The following is a 15,030-nucleotide window of genomic DNA, read 5'->3' on the forward strand; positions in this document are numbered from 1 at the left end:
TGTTTACAAATCTTCATTAAAATCGATCTTACATAATTATACACAGACGAACCGAGCGGCGAATTATCGCATAACAGGTGATCACTCGATCGAAACGAGACGTACGGTTACGAGATCCTCGGACCTCGACGGCTCGTCGAACACGTAGTGACCGAAAATAACGTTTGCCAAGTATAACATTCGGCACGATGTTGAGCAGCGAGGCGTTTTCGAGTCTCGCTTATCTCCGCGTCGACGTCGCCATGGGAACTGCGCTGTGGGAATTCTTAATTTGCTAGAGATGAATGATTCCGGTTGGTGCGTGATGGAGGGAGATGCCGGTGATCGCGACGAGAGCAGTGAAGGGGGGGAGGGGGGGGGGGGGGGCTCTTTTACCTCCTTGACCAAATCACCAGGACTAATTTTATTCGACGGCATTCGGGCCTGTTTCAAAGGGTGAAACTTTCGTATCTGATACAATTAAGCCTTTGAAAAAATAAATACGAGCCCGTCTTTAAAGAAGAAGAAGAAGAAGAAGTAGAAGAAGATGGTGAAGGGGGAGGGGATTTTGGTAGAGGCGTACAATATCCACGCGTACACAAGGGGGATCGGCTCGTAAAGAAGACGAGCGATGAGTGTGAGCTGGTTTGAGGAAGAGGGGAAAGGACGGAGTCAGTCGGCTTGAAGAAGAGAAAATTTCTAATCTTAGTCGCGGCGACGCGGCACGGAACGATTTGATTGACCGTGTCCAAAGGAAAATCGGCCCGGTTGCCGTTTTGTGCAGGATGCCGAGGCGATACATTGTTGTGCGTCTTCCGACGCGGCGATCGGCCAATTACCCTCTTACCTTCACCAGCTCCCATTGTACCGGGGTGACAATGCGGACGATTCACAATGAGGATCGACGCAGCTCGGGAGAAATCGAGGAGAAATAGAGGAGAAAAATGATGCGACGAAAAGAGAGGAAACTCGCGACGCACACGGTAGGAGGTTGGTGTCTAAGTCCGTTGTCACAAACTTGAGAGAAGTCGCGTCGCATTCCATCCTAGGCGAGGCCTCGTATCCCGGGGCGACTTTCGGACCGAATAGCAAATCCTCTCAGACTTACGAGACCGGGTGTGAAAATCCACTAGGATCGGGCGCCGGTTCTCTTCTACAATTTTCTACCTCACAAAAGTGGTGCGTCAGGACACTCGTTCATTCCGATGGTGAATTTAGCAGGTTCTGCAACGAAGCGAAGCTTCTTTTAACCGACCAAAAGGTAATGAAATCGACGCGAAACTGCAACGGCATTCGATCAGAGAGAAGCTTTTGGAGACAGTGTTGTTACTGTTGTATCGGTTTACGGAATTTCAAAATGCTCATCAAGTTGCTTTTCTATACCTGAATAACTTCCAAGGAACCCAAGCCTGTTGTAAATGCAATTTTCTTGCGAAAGATCAGCCAGTGCACCTGACCAGGTTTCGTAAGGATATCAAGCTTGGCATGGCGCAACGCCCGTAAATATAGATATGTCGAAATAATTGTGACTCGGGCAACGAACGAAAATAACCCAATGGTCAATCGCAACGAGAGCGAAGCTTTTATCGTCGATTCTATCGACTACATTACTTCTATTAACTTGCTCGAAGCTCCAAGCTTTACATCCAGAGATGTTAGCTTGGATCACAATTACATCTCATCGTTCCTGGCATGCTCGGTTAAAATCTGTGTAAAACCAGCCGAACAGCCAGTTTCATCAAATAAAGATTAGCAACAAAGTTCGCTTTGCATTTTTGGGGATCAGCTTCGTGTCGGCATTAAGTGTATCACGATTTAACTAAAAGCTTTCACCCACAAAGCTTAGTACGCTCTAGAAATCTCAGGTTTTGTTACGTACCGAAGCACTGTGCGGATTGCGAAAGTCGATAATCGAAAGTTTCGCAAACCTGTACGACGAAACTGACTCGGGAAACATTTCGTCGAAAGATTACACGCGGTGCGACAGGGGTCTGCGTTAAACGCAAAGATACGGTCCTCGCGTTCACCCATATATAATATTCGCCCGTAGGTGAACCGCACAAAGGGATCGCGGGAATTATGATTTTGTAAAAGAGCGAGGAAAATTCGGTATCGTCACGGGTGTCCCCGGAGACGTGCTTGGAAATTGATATGTATTCCGCAGTGCACCGCCGGGCCGCCTCCAATCTATCGTGGGTCAAGCGAGCGGAATTTTAAGCGCGATACGGGATACAACCGTGTCTATACGCGCGTGTATATATCGAAAAATACATGTATCGCAACGCCGTCCTGTAACATTCTAAAACTTACGACCGCATAAAGTCCGAGGTCTTACGCGACGGAGCGAGAGCGCGAGAACCCCGGAGGGACGAGTGCTGGTCATCGTCGGAAAATTGAATTTTGTCCCTCAGGATTCGCCGGATGAAGTATGCTGACATTCGAGAAATTCGCTTCATGCCCGTTGTACGATAGTCGAGAGTTATCGGAGGATGCTTTGCGTTCCGCCGCGTGTTATCCGGCTTTGCGCGATCTTCCGTACGACAACTCACCCTAACTCAATGCCGAACAAGGATCGTCCAAGATATGGGTTTGTACGTTTGACTAAGAACTCACCGTGAGGCACCCAGCCGTGATGGCATTTCTCGCAGTACCGCAGGTGACGCTTTCCTGGTGTAAACGAGTCGCACGAGCATCCGTTCACCGTGCATCTGATCGACTGTAACAGAAAATGGACAATGAGGATTTGGATAGTCCAGAAATCGCTAGTTTTATGAGGTAGGAATTACACTCGCCACTATTTGTTCGTTTATTATTCATTTTTTGTTCCACCTTCGCCGGCGGAAGGATTGATTATAAGATGAACACTACGAAGCCAGGATATTTTCTCTGACACGAAAACCAACAAACTTGTACTAGAAAGTTATCTAAAATCGATTTCTCCGACTTGATTTCTTTTGTAATTTATTATAGTAGACTAGAAACTAAGTGACGCGTATTTTTTTTTTTTTTTTTCATGTACGATTAAGTACTTCATGGGGGTGAAACCACCATGTAAAGTGAGGTGCGTCAAGGGGCGACTTCGCAGTTTCACTCACAAGGACGTAACACTATTTAACCAATCCAACTGGAAAAATTTTGACACAACGAGAGAGCCAAAATTTCATTTTCTCGATTAACAAAAAAAAAAAAAAAAACAAACAAACTACCAAATCGCCCCTTGACATGTCTTACTCAAAGTGTTTAATGGTAGATAAAAAAAATACGTATCGCTTAGTTTTGCTCTACTATAACATATTACTACAAAATAAATCAAATCGGAGAGATCGATCCGAGATACCTTCCTTGCTGGTCCAAACATTGATCATAGCTAGAAATCAGTCACTAGCCACGAACTAAATTTTGTTATTACTGTACTTTGTACATAACACCGACAATTTGACTTTCCAAATCACCCTCCATAAAATATCGTACGATGAAACGACATTTTCTGTACAAATAAACCAAACGAAAAAGAATAAAAAGAAATAAGGTGAATAAACTAAGGAAGGAGAGGTAAAACTGCAGGGCATCCATGGCGCGAGGGCTGGAGGTCAGTATTTTGAGTGAATATTTGGCACAACGCCGCCCAAGATGGTCCGTAAGGGATGGGTTTGTCCGGTTTTAAGGAACCGTGAATATTTCTACCCTTCGGCCGAAAATTAATCCCACGGGGTCCACTAGCCGATGCTGCCGGAGGCGGGAAGGAAAATCTCCCGCTTATGGATTGGCATTGTTCTCTATACGCGGCACACCGACCCGTGATAAATATTTACCCCGTTATAAATAAGGAAATCGGGCCAACGATACCATCTATTCTTACTTCCCGAGCACCCGACCGACCGTACATCGTTAGAATTCGTATTTCACGCGGCGGTACCGGAGCGAAATCGTATGCCTTGATCGAAACATATGTCGATTACGTGGCCCGCGAATTACACTTTTCTCGCATATTGCACCCTCGGAAGATGCATTACTTCCGAAACTTATTCCTCGATAGCATCTGCGAGGTGAAAAGTTTCTCATGCGTAAAATTGAGAAACTTGAAATCATTGCGTACCAATAATATTTCGAGTTTCTCACGATTTTTTTATATTTTTGGTTAGATTTTCAGCTGCTGTTGTAAAAAATTAATAAAAATGTTTTTTTAAACCGCAAATTTGAAAGTGTGTTTCAACCGTTTTTTTTTTTTTTTTTTTTATTTGCGGTTTCTATAATTTTAAGTTATACTCGATTGAACTCGATTATTGTCGGTTTTGTCGATATTTTCGCATCTATTTTATAAGTTGCTATCATCGAAACGTTTTAGACTGAAAATCCGCAAAATATCACACATGATTTTATTTACTGACAAAAACATTTCGCAAAGTAATAACCTGTTTCATAGGGGGGGGGGGGGGGGGGGGGGGGGGGGGAGGTTAGAGTTCTGGTTCGATTACCAACCAGAACTGTAAAAAGATGTAAAACCCATCAATATTCTGTAGTCGAAAACAATACAAGTGATTCGGAGAACCATTTGAATATGTTCGTACGATATCTAGGACATGTCGTTCAAACAATTGAAGAGCCATTCTGACATCAGCGAAAAAGCTTCAGGGATCCCGTCATAGGATCATTGAAATTCCACAGTAGGTCACCTTTACGGTGACGTAACAGGGTGCAAGGGTGCGTCCCGACGGCATTTGTGGCTGGCCGTAATCTGTGGAGGAATCATTAACCTCGCATCGCATTTGTGTGTGAGAGACAGGCGTTGAGCCCCGCAGCGTGCGAGCGACGAACATAAACGCCTCGTATAAACGAACGAATGCGTGCAATCGCCGATTTATACACGCGAGCGTGCGCGAGAAACATCTTCAAGCTGGTAAAGACAATGCGTGGCAGCAATGGCGTGTATTACTTGACCAATTTTCCGGCTGATTAACCATAATAAAGAGAAAAAAAAAACAGCGCGACGCCAATCCTTGCTTCTTGCGAGAATCCGAGGCTGACAATGATATTCAAATATTCCGAAACCCTGATGGCGACGAAATTAAGCGCCTTGTTGAAAATTGATTTTATAAAATTGGTGAAACGTTGGGTCTAAACAATAGACTAATTATACATAAGAGTTGTTTCGAGACTCTTACGGAGAGAGATTCTTAGCTGAGGTATGAGGAAAATAGTATATTGTGATACAAGTGACGAAAATAGGCTATTTCAAACGAGTGGGAAGTTTTCAGCGCAAGGCGCAGAAGAGAGCTCTGTAATCACAAGAGTCAGATATCACTCATCGGCATGTGTGACACACGCACTTTTTTTCAACATCCGTAAAGATTTGATTTGTATGGTACCGAAGGCGTCACTGACAGCGTGTAATATTGGGGTTGGGTAGCTTATGCTCAATGACGCAGTGCATAAAATCGAGTTATTCGAAAATGCGCATGCGCCAAAGAACGTCCTAGTGTGTAAAATATAGCATTGAAGTTGTGCCCATGCGTCAGCGTCATTGATTGATCATGATTTTCTATTACCTTACAATTGATCAACCGATGCAACACTGTGCGACACTAAAAAAATCATCAATATCTCGAATAGTTGTTCGCATTACGTATAACGAGTAAAAAAAAAGACAGCAAATTTATATTTAGATATCACGTCTCAAAATCACGGTTGCTAGGTAAATATTACAAAGGGTGAAATCACACGTTTTGCCCTTTTTCTGGTCTAGTAGTCGTCATAGATAAGAGACATAAGAGCTTTAATATGTCGCCAAATGAATAAGGTTGCTGCTAAAAACAGTCTTGTTTTCCACCTTCACCAAGGAACACGTATCGCTAATAAAGCATTTTTCCCATCTTGTAATTTTTACCTGTTTTGGTCACTTTTTTTTTTTTTTTATCGCTTAACGAACCCGATCTAAGTCCGTAGCGCCAAGTTCGTTGCAGCAGTGTCAGAAGTGGGATACCACGATAATTAACTAAAAAAGGAAAGGCAATTGTTGAAAAAAATACAAGTTCCTTAGTGAAAAATAAGGTTTTTTGTCGCTTATTTGTATAATTTAAAAAAAAATCAGCTAATGCCTTTCTATATGAAATCTGACGTGATGTGAAAATATTATTTATAATCCTCAATTGACTTCAAATAGGAATCATAATTACATACTGTAAACCCAGTAAAAAAAAAGTATTCAATTTGTTGCGTAGTGTTATTATTTAACCAAAAATCATTCTGAATTAAGGGTATTCTTGCAATATATTTCAGAGATATAAACTTCCGATGCAAATATCAGACATGGGAAAAATTTATTTCACTTTTGTACGATAAGAAAATAGTTTTCTCGGCATTGATCAAGAGATTGCATTATTACTGCTTGGTCGGCTATATTTTGGTTGCGACAGCTTAAACAGAATAATTCTCTTTGTTTAATCTGTAAAATTTGTATCGAACAAGTGGAAAAAAAAAACTTTGTTGCCGAGGTTCTTTCATTGATTCTTTACTGAATAAGATTATGGAGGAATTTCTGCAGAGATCCAATCAACGTGTAGCATCTTAAAGATGAACATCTGAAGATTCAAAGCGATAAGAAATGTTCAAAGATGCAGTCACACATCGGCTTCCACAGACTGTCAATATTACATCATGCAAATCGAGACAACGAGGTGCAAATGTAATTGTCAGAATAAGTTGATTGAAATGCTTGATTCGGGATTGTATCGCGCATTTATTTTGTATTTCAAAACGAATATCTGATGTGTTTTCGAAACTCTGTTCTTGCTGGCTGTTCGCATAATTGCGACTCGCGCAAAATTTAGTATTGAACAAAAAATATCACTACCAGATGTGCCAACCGTCGAAACATTCTTGGCCTCTGATAATCAATTACATCATTGTACGTTATTTTTATTTTTCTGTTTTTTATTTTTACTGAACTTTGACTGGCAACTTTATATAGCTAAATGTCGAAAGAAATAACCCGTTATGACTGAGCTGATCGTAAACATTTCTCTAGATGTAACAAATAGGAGAAATATACCAAACATATCTTTTTTTTCTTTGGTCGATACAACTGACTTGGTAAATCTCGATTTGAATTATCACAGAAATTCATTGCAGACAATACTGGGTTATTCATATTGAACGTGATTGGTTATAAATCTAATTTTGTCGAACACCGAAAATTATTTTCAATCATTTTTGAGACCATTTACTGCGTATGACTGATCATAATCGACAGGGTTAATATTTTTTTGAAATATTCGATCTTCACTATTTGTTAAACAAATTTGAAACTATCGCGACAGACTTTCGTGTCATTCCAAAAACTACACCTAATTTAAAGTCGAAACGTGCTTTCACAAGTTATACAAAATTGTAATGTTTTCTACTGGCAATAAGAAATTGCTAAGCAAAATTATTGCTACCAAAGTTGTGGACCAATTTTTTAAAATAAAGATTAGAAATTTTGTTTGTATTAAAAATCACTAATTCACGTGCACTCGTGACAGGCCTAAGCAGTTGATCGCGACTAAAACAATTACATACAAATTAAAACGTTTACAATTGATTATTCTGTTTAATTGGAATATTCCAAGACATCTCTTCGTTAATATTCAATGGCAAAGCAAGACGTAGTGCCTTCGTATCATCGTGCGCAAAACAGGATTAAACCATCGTCGAACCAGCGCATCCTCGCGACGGCACAAACTGCAGTGTTTCAACCATAAATATTTGAAAACCGTGGAATAATTACCAGGAGTACATAAATTCCCATTTGCGTCAGTTATACTTTGCCCCGTTGATGCAAATAAGGACGCAGACGCACACAAGCAGGTTCCGCGGACCTGTCTTAATACCGCGCCACCTACGCCACGTAATCGTCCACCTCAGAGGAAGAGCTTACAGGACCAGTTCTCGCCCTTTTCGCGCTTCTCGCCCTCCTCGGCAAGCGCAAGCCCGACGAGGACCGAGATGCGTAAAGTAAAATGCGCGCGGACGTAAAGAAGGCGAAACACCCGACAGCTAATATCACTTTATAATCTGTCGCCCCGTTCTTTCGGAATAAATTACGTACAGCGAAGCTAATAAAATTCTCTTTCGCTTATGAAATTTTCGTCCAGATACACAGACTGCCGTTAGGACGTTGCACACCGGGTGGGAAAAGGGGGCCGACCCAACAATTTTACGACCAAATATTTTCCGTTGATATTTCCACGCCGGCACGAGACGCGCTCTGTCTATATAAAGACACATGGCTGGGGTCGCGTAAGCGCGGTTCATTTGTCTTTATATTAACACCGTGCCCCAAAAGCTCCAGAACCCGAGCCCCGTTCCCACCCTTGCTTACCTCGAGCAAGACTCATCCCCCTGCAGTCGAAAAACACGCGCGCCCATTTAGACCTACGCGATATGGAAATTGCACATCGTGTATTGCTTTTTGTCTCTCAAGATAAAGACAAGACAGAAGGACGGAAGAAAAGGAGAACACGTGGCAAGGGAAAGCCGATAATTGACAGGCGATTGGAGCCAAGTGCACGAAAGAGAATTTCGTGATGAAATGGATTTAAGATATATTCTCACCTCTTCAGGGAACTGTTACAATTTTCGCGTATATTGAACACTGTGAAAGTGTCGTATGTTCAATGATTATTCCAATTGTACAACGAGTGTATAGATCGAGAAAAAGAAATTTTACACACTTGAGTCGATCAAGGCCAGTTACTGCAATTGAATTAGAAATTAGAAATGTTTTTCCCTCGATATGTAAGATGTGACATTTTGTGTATGTCAATATCATAGTTCGAGGATTTTTATCTCTCATACCGTCATATTCCGAAGATGAGGTTTCATTTCATATATCAAGGTCTGCGTTGGTCTGGAGAACTTGTCGAAATAATTGACGAATGAATTTTTTTTTCTCATTACGACCTCTATTTACAAAAATACATTTGTGAGTGAATTTGCCCAGATTTTTCCAAAGAATTGAACAAAATTTCTCGAAATTTGGAAACTAAGACACACATGAATAAAAAAAACTGTAGAAAAGAAAAGGGCTCATTCCATCATCCGTGTAATGAAGGCTCGAATCAAAAGCTAAAACACTGTGACACTTCGTAAAACAATGGAAATAAAGCCGTTTAAAATAAAAAAAATATTGTATAAATTAAATAATATTCCAAACAATGATCCATTTATTCAGGGTGATCGATTAACCACGTCAAAAATTAACAGTAGAACATAAAATTATTTCCCCTACTCGGCTCAGGCCAACAAACCAGACCTGATAGTTCAATATTAAACGAGTATAAACGGCGCAAAATTTATACGATAAAAGTAGGCTTCAATCCAAAGTCTATAAAATAAAATAGAGAAGAATGAAGAAGATATATCGAGCAGTTATCGTTGAAACGTACGTTAAAGCGCAAAGCGGATCGGAGAAATTCCATATAACGAAAGGGGGTTTCGACTATAAATACTCGAGCATACGTACTTTTTAGATTTAATCACGCGATTTAATATCTATTATTTCAAATGTCGTCGTGTATTGTGTACCAGTTCGTTACCTGATCAGGATTTCATTTCTTCTAGATACTTGACGGATTCTTGCACGCAAATCGTATTTATTTTCAATATCGTCACAACACGTTTGGATCATTGGAATAACAACAAGCGATCATGTGCTGAAATTGCTATCACGCGTTCCGACACGTACAATTTTCCAGTTAATATTTCGTGTATAAATTTCAGCGAATTTAAACTGTTCGACCGGTTAGTTTCCACGCTTCTGTACCAGCATTGCGTCAGATTAAAATAATAATATTCGGCCTATCTTTTTCCTTCGAATCGCGTCAAACCGAACGCGAGAATTCTCCAAAGCCGATTTATTTTCCATCCTTTCATCCCTTTCCGTTTCACCTTGTGACTTACCCCTTTCTTTTCCCCTTTTATTTCGCTACGGCAATTTTCCGCCACTTTTGATAATTCGCGTCGCTGAAACGATCGTTCTGTTTCATCGGGCAAGGGAGACAGGCGGTGATGATACACGACTTAGAGCGGCAGGGTAGCGGAAAGCCTGAAGAACATCGCGATATTACGTGCGAACGACTTTCGGCGTGTCTCTTCTTCGCACGTACATCCCTATACGTATAATATTCATATATACTGTCTTTCATATCGCGCCGCCGCCCAGCAGGCAATAACGTTTTTACGAGAGCGAGAACATTTATTACTGGTGTTGGTGGCCTCTCCGCAGGTTGGCGGGTTCACGTTTCCTCTTTCCCGCCTTTGTATCCTCATTATAACCGTTAGCAATTCTATCTCCTGCGAGTATATGTACGTATAATGCCCAGGTACGGCGTACGAGTGTCGTTTCGTTATCCTAAACGGCTTCTCGCTCCAGGCTCATCACACTTCCGGAAGCAGGCAGCCGTACAATCATTAGCGACCACGCATTTTTACGCGGTCCCAATTACAGAAAACGTTTTCAGATCTCGACAATCGGCACGATAATCGATCGGACAGTTTTGCATTCGAAAGATTTTAAAACCTGCGATTTTTATCGCCGCGGAAAAAAAAGTATTCGGCGCAATAATCGTAATTACGGTCAATCGTTCGAGAGAGGAAAGTTTCTCCTCGGTCCTGTATTATTATCAATTTCAATGATGTAGGCCGTAGGAACTCGCGGCGATTTTGAAAACGGTTGAATTAGTTTCTAACCGAGATCTTTAAATATAGAGGAAAGGCATCGAATAGGTACGTATTGGCTTACTTTCTAACCTAACCTACGATTCGTTTCTAACATACGGTTCGGATGATGGATAAATCCGAAGAAACGTGTTTATCTCTTTCGATACCGACTAACGGATTAAAAATGTTGTCCCACTTGCCGAATAAAGCGCGGGACGATGGATGTCGGGGAAAAAAAAATGAACAAAGTCAAAGTTTTCGTCATTCCTGCACAATAATATATTGTTCGCTGTTTCGTGCGTACATTTCACAGGAAGTGACGTACTTTGGGAAGTAATGTAAATTAAACGCTGTCAGGGATATTTCGAGCTGTCAACTAGCCGTGAACGTGGGGGTCGCGTGCGAAAGATAAGAATTCAAGCGACTGCGTAAGTACGTAGAGATTTATCGCTTCGAGGTGAGGCGATTTATGAAATGAGAATTATATCGAGTTATTTACAGACCGTATCTAGCGGCGGTAGCAACTAGTGAGCGACGACCTTTGGCAATAAACTACAGGCCACCGGGGAAACTGATCGTTCAATCGGACATAAAACCAGCAAATAATGCGTATAAAAATACATACATGCATCCTTGTGTGCGTTGAATTGTCAGTTCAACAAGTTGCGTATTGATTATCCATTCGGATAATTGCGGCTTCCGGTTTATCTCTATTTCATAACGGTATAGTTTCCGGATAATGGACGAACACTGGATTAAAAAACTTGTACTTGTTATTATTAATACGTAGAAGATGGTAAGATAAGATAAGAAAAACACAGAATGGGCTTAAGCACGGACAAATGTCTGACATTTTTGTGCGAGTTCCGTTCCGTCTAGGCCTATGCCTTATAATTTTTCTTTCGATAAATTGAATTGAAGAATTGAATGTGAACCGGAAACCGAATTATCCCCATAAAATGTCAAACATACAGAGATCATCCGTCAAACTAAAAGCTGAAATTTCTTTCCAATCGAAATTCTAATTACTGCTAAAACATTCTTCGTCAGAGAAAAGAAAATAATTTTTACGAACGGTAATTTTATGGTATCAAAATCAATGCGGATTCCACGTAGAATACGTTCCGCGCTAAAATGTTAACTTCGGCTCGTTACCGGAAAATTAAAACTGCATAACCGCGGACGTCGAACTATTAATTGCAAGCGTTACAAGCAGTCGGTGGTAATACAAGTAATTCGAGGCAACGTTTAATTGCCTCCTCACGCAGACTCGACACAAGATCGATATCAATCGACTATTTCCAATTTCCAGCCGACCTTTCGACCGTTATTATTCTTCTGCTACATGGATCGTACTTCGAGACGAAGCGAGGGATAGTGAGAAAGGGAGAAGGAGGAAAATGGAAGGATGAGAAAGAGAGGGCGATTCTGTCGGGGTGCAGATATCATTTCCGTGGGGTCCGGGACACGGTTCGGTTAGCATACGCCTTGACTTACCGCTCCTTCGGGCCTCGTCTGTCATCTCTCCTCCGGCCGACCTTTCTTATTTCTCAATATTTTGTCGCTGAGGATATTTATCGCGCGGCGAGGCTCGAATGGCCCTCTTTTACACGCGGGTAAGCAGCACACCTATATCCCTCAATTGGACGAGGGATTTATCACTCGCGAGTGAATTTTTTCACGTATTGCCAAATTAATGAATACAGGTTGAAAAATTGTCTTTCACTTGAGACGGACTTTATGGAATCGACTTTACGAATCTGACAAGCGCGTAAAATACAGTCGTTCCAGTCACGTTCTCGTTATTTTGCGAAACGTTTAACTGAGAGAATCTGTGATTGTAACGAAGGTCCAAGCTTTGCTTGTTTCACCAAACTTATGCCGAAAGAAGTTTCAAAATATCGGGGCAAAAGTTTCGATACATATTACCTCATACTAGCTGAGGTAATATTTGGCAATTCAAAATTGAATTGGCTATTTTAATTTCAATAGAAAAATGAGAAATTCTCCAAACGATTCTACTTTGTACAGCTAACAGCTGACGTAGAAAATATTTTCGTGAGCAGCGAGAAACTTCATCAATCCAAATAGCACAAAAGATAACTTAGAATACATATGATTTGTTTAATAGCTTGCTAATAAATGACTCTTGCGATACATCGGCATGATCCGCGTACGTGAACTTATCGTTGGAGACACGCTGCGGATTCAAACGCAGTCGCAGTTCTGGAAAATGAATTCTGTCCGTGTGATTTCTAGGGGTTGTGGCGCAAGTCGCGTATACTCGCCGTGTCGTTCGTTTCCTTTCTATTATTGTTGTTATTGTCATTATTATTGTTATTATTATCATTTTAACACATAAAGAAAAAATATGCGTTCCGCGCACACGCGTTTTTCCGATGAACCTATATTCCGTGTGAAACGAGTTAATTCCGGTACATTTGAAACGCCCGCGTCATGGTAAAATGGGGGATATATTTCACGCAAATTGCCATTGTGGTCGCGACAATATGCTAAACAGGCTGCGCCAGCGGGTGCAGGCAGTTAGCATTTCATTACCCACCCGTAGGCTTTTCCAGCGCACAGCATCGGAGCCATCGGAGAATGAAATTATTGTTACAGGCGTCGGCATACACACCATACACATCCGCGTATTAAGAACGGCTCGAGATAACACTGGCCTGGGTCTTACACTGTGTAGTCCCGTGCCTACACGGGTATACGAGTGTATATACTATGTAACAAATTTTATGGACACACGCGTACATTATAAACGAGGCTGTTACGAGCGTTTGCGGCGCGGCGTCAAGCGTGGCTGTGAGAAATCTCGCATGACGCACGTATTTCCAGCTTCTTTACGCTTTCTTATTCTTTCTAGCTTCGTAATTTCTAGTTTTTTTTATTCAGTTGCAACTTTGCGAGAGCGAAGCTGAACTAGGACTGCGTGACCGAAAAGCGTAATCGTGGTTGATGAAAACCTAGGGGTAGTGGATTCCGCGATCGAGGGTACATCTTATCTGAATTCGTGACTGTAGTTACGACGAAAATTTCGTGCCCTGATAAATTGAATAGGTGAAAGAATGTCTAATGTTCGATGTTTTGTGTGAGGTTGAAATTATTTTTTCTTTTTTTTTTTTTTCTTTTCAACGAACTTTCGGGATTCAGAAAGATATAGTTTTAGAAGACTTTATGTTTTTTTAGGCTCGAGTTATTCGCTAAGTGCATACAATCGCTGTACCTACTTGACTCCATCCTAGTGTTCGTACGAACTAGTCAATGACGTTGGAAGTTAATGGGGTGCCGGTGCTAGTTGATCTCGACGTTGGCGAATATATTTATACATATTCAAACATCGAAATCCACGTATCTCACAATCAACCGCATTCTAGACACAATTATGAACAAAAATACTCCAATGCATTTTCATTTGAGGTAAAAATAAGGAAATGGCACGGATTCGACGAAACGTTAATAGTAAATTCGTAGAATCAGTGCCATTTATTTATTTCTGTCTCGAATGAAAATGCGTTGGATTGTTTTTGATTATAATTACACCGAGAGAAATTTTTAGTTCCCGTTACCGCTCAGTCCTTAATTATTTTCATTTTTTACCACAATCGAAAAATATAGTTCTAGGTAAAATATGAAAATTAGTTTTCTAGCTGTAACGAGAAAGTCTAGTATCCGTTACTATTCTTTCTCGTTACGATCACTGTTACTATATTTTCTTGTAACGGTTGCAATAATTTAATGCTTGTGCAACAATAAATTGACGTTAAAGCCTTGCTCAGTTAAAAAAGTAGAGTAAACCTCAGAAACTGATATTGTTTTTCGTAATTCCAACAATATTCAAACAGTTTTTTTAACGATGCCTGTTTTACTGAATTATTCTAGTTACTGTAAAAAAGGAAATTTTTCTCAGTGTACGTACAAAGTAGGGCTGTCAGGCCCTTTTTCGAGTTTTATATTCGTGGACTTTGGTATTTGGAGATATATACGTCAACGTCGAAATCGACCAGGGCACCCCTCAAAGCAGACGCCCACATCTGCTGAATACCTCGTTACGGTCGCAAGGTGCAATCGAGATGCGTGCGTGTGCGTGCAGGGTGAGTCCGTGAATGCGTGGATCCGTGGCTGCGCGGGGCGCGTGGCGTTACACGCGTTTCCTATTGTCTCTTACAAGTCCCAGCCTCGCTGGCCCGGCTAGCCTGACCCAATCCAGGCTTCGTATAACTTCTCTAAAATGCCGAAGGATCGAAGATGGTTTCCCGCAAGTTGCCTCTGATGCTTCATCCTAACCTTTACCGTGGAACGAACGAAATGGGGCGGTTAAATTGATCAAAGGATCTCGAC

The 15,030-nt window shown here is 41.2% G+C and overlaps 1 protein-coding gene across 2 annotated transcripts in view; it reads right to left on the bottom strand.

Annotated features, from left to right (window-relative positions):
• The window catches only part of LOC124216503 (zinc finger protein basonuclin-1), a 260,148-nt gene that overhangs the window by 172,673 nt on the left and 72,445 nt on the right, over positions 1 to 15,030 (bottom strand). For both annotated transcript variants that reach the window (XM_046621070.2, XM_046621071.2), the window contains exon 3: positions 2,593 to 2,695. In XM_046621070.2, the coding sequence (XP_046477026.1) occupies positions 2,593 to 2,695 (103 nt within the window). The remainder of the gene's footprint in view (positions 1 to 2,592; positions 2,696 to 15,030) is intronic.

The sequence above is a fragment of the Neodiprion pinetum genome, chromosome 4, assembly GCF_021155775.2.
Source record: "Neodiprion pinetum isolate iyNeoPine1 chromosome 4, iyNeoPine1.2, whole genome shotgun sequence".
NCBI lineage: Eukaryota > Metazoa > Arthropoda > Insecta > Hymenoptera > Diprionidae > Neodiprion > Neodiprion pinetum.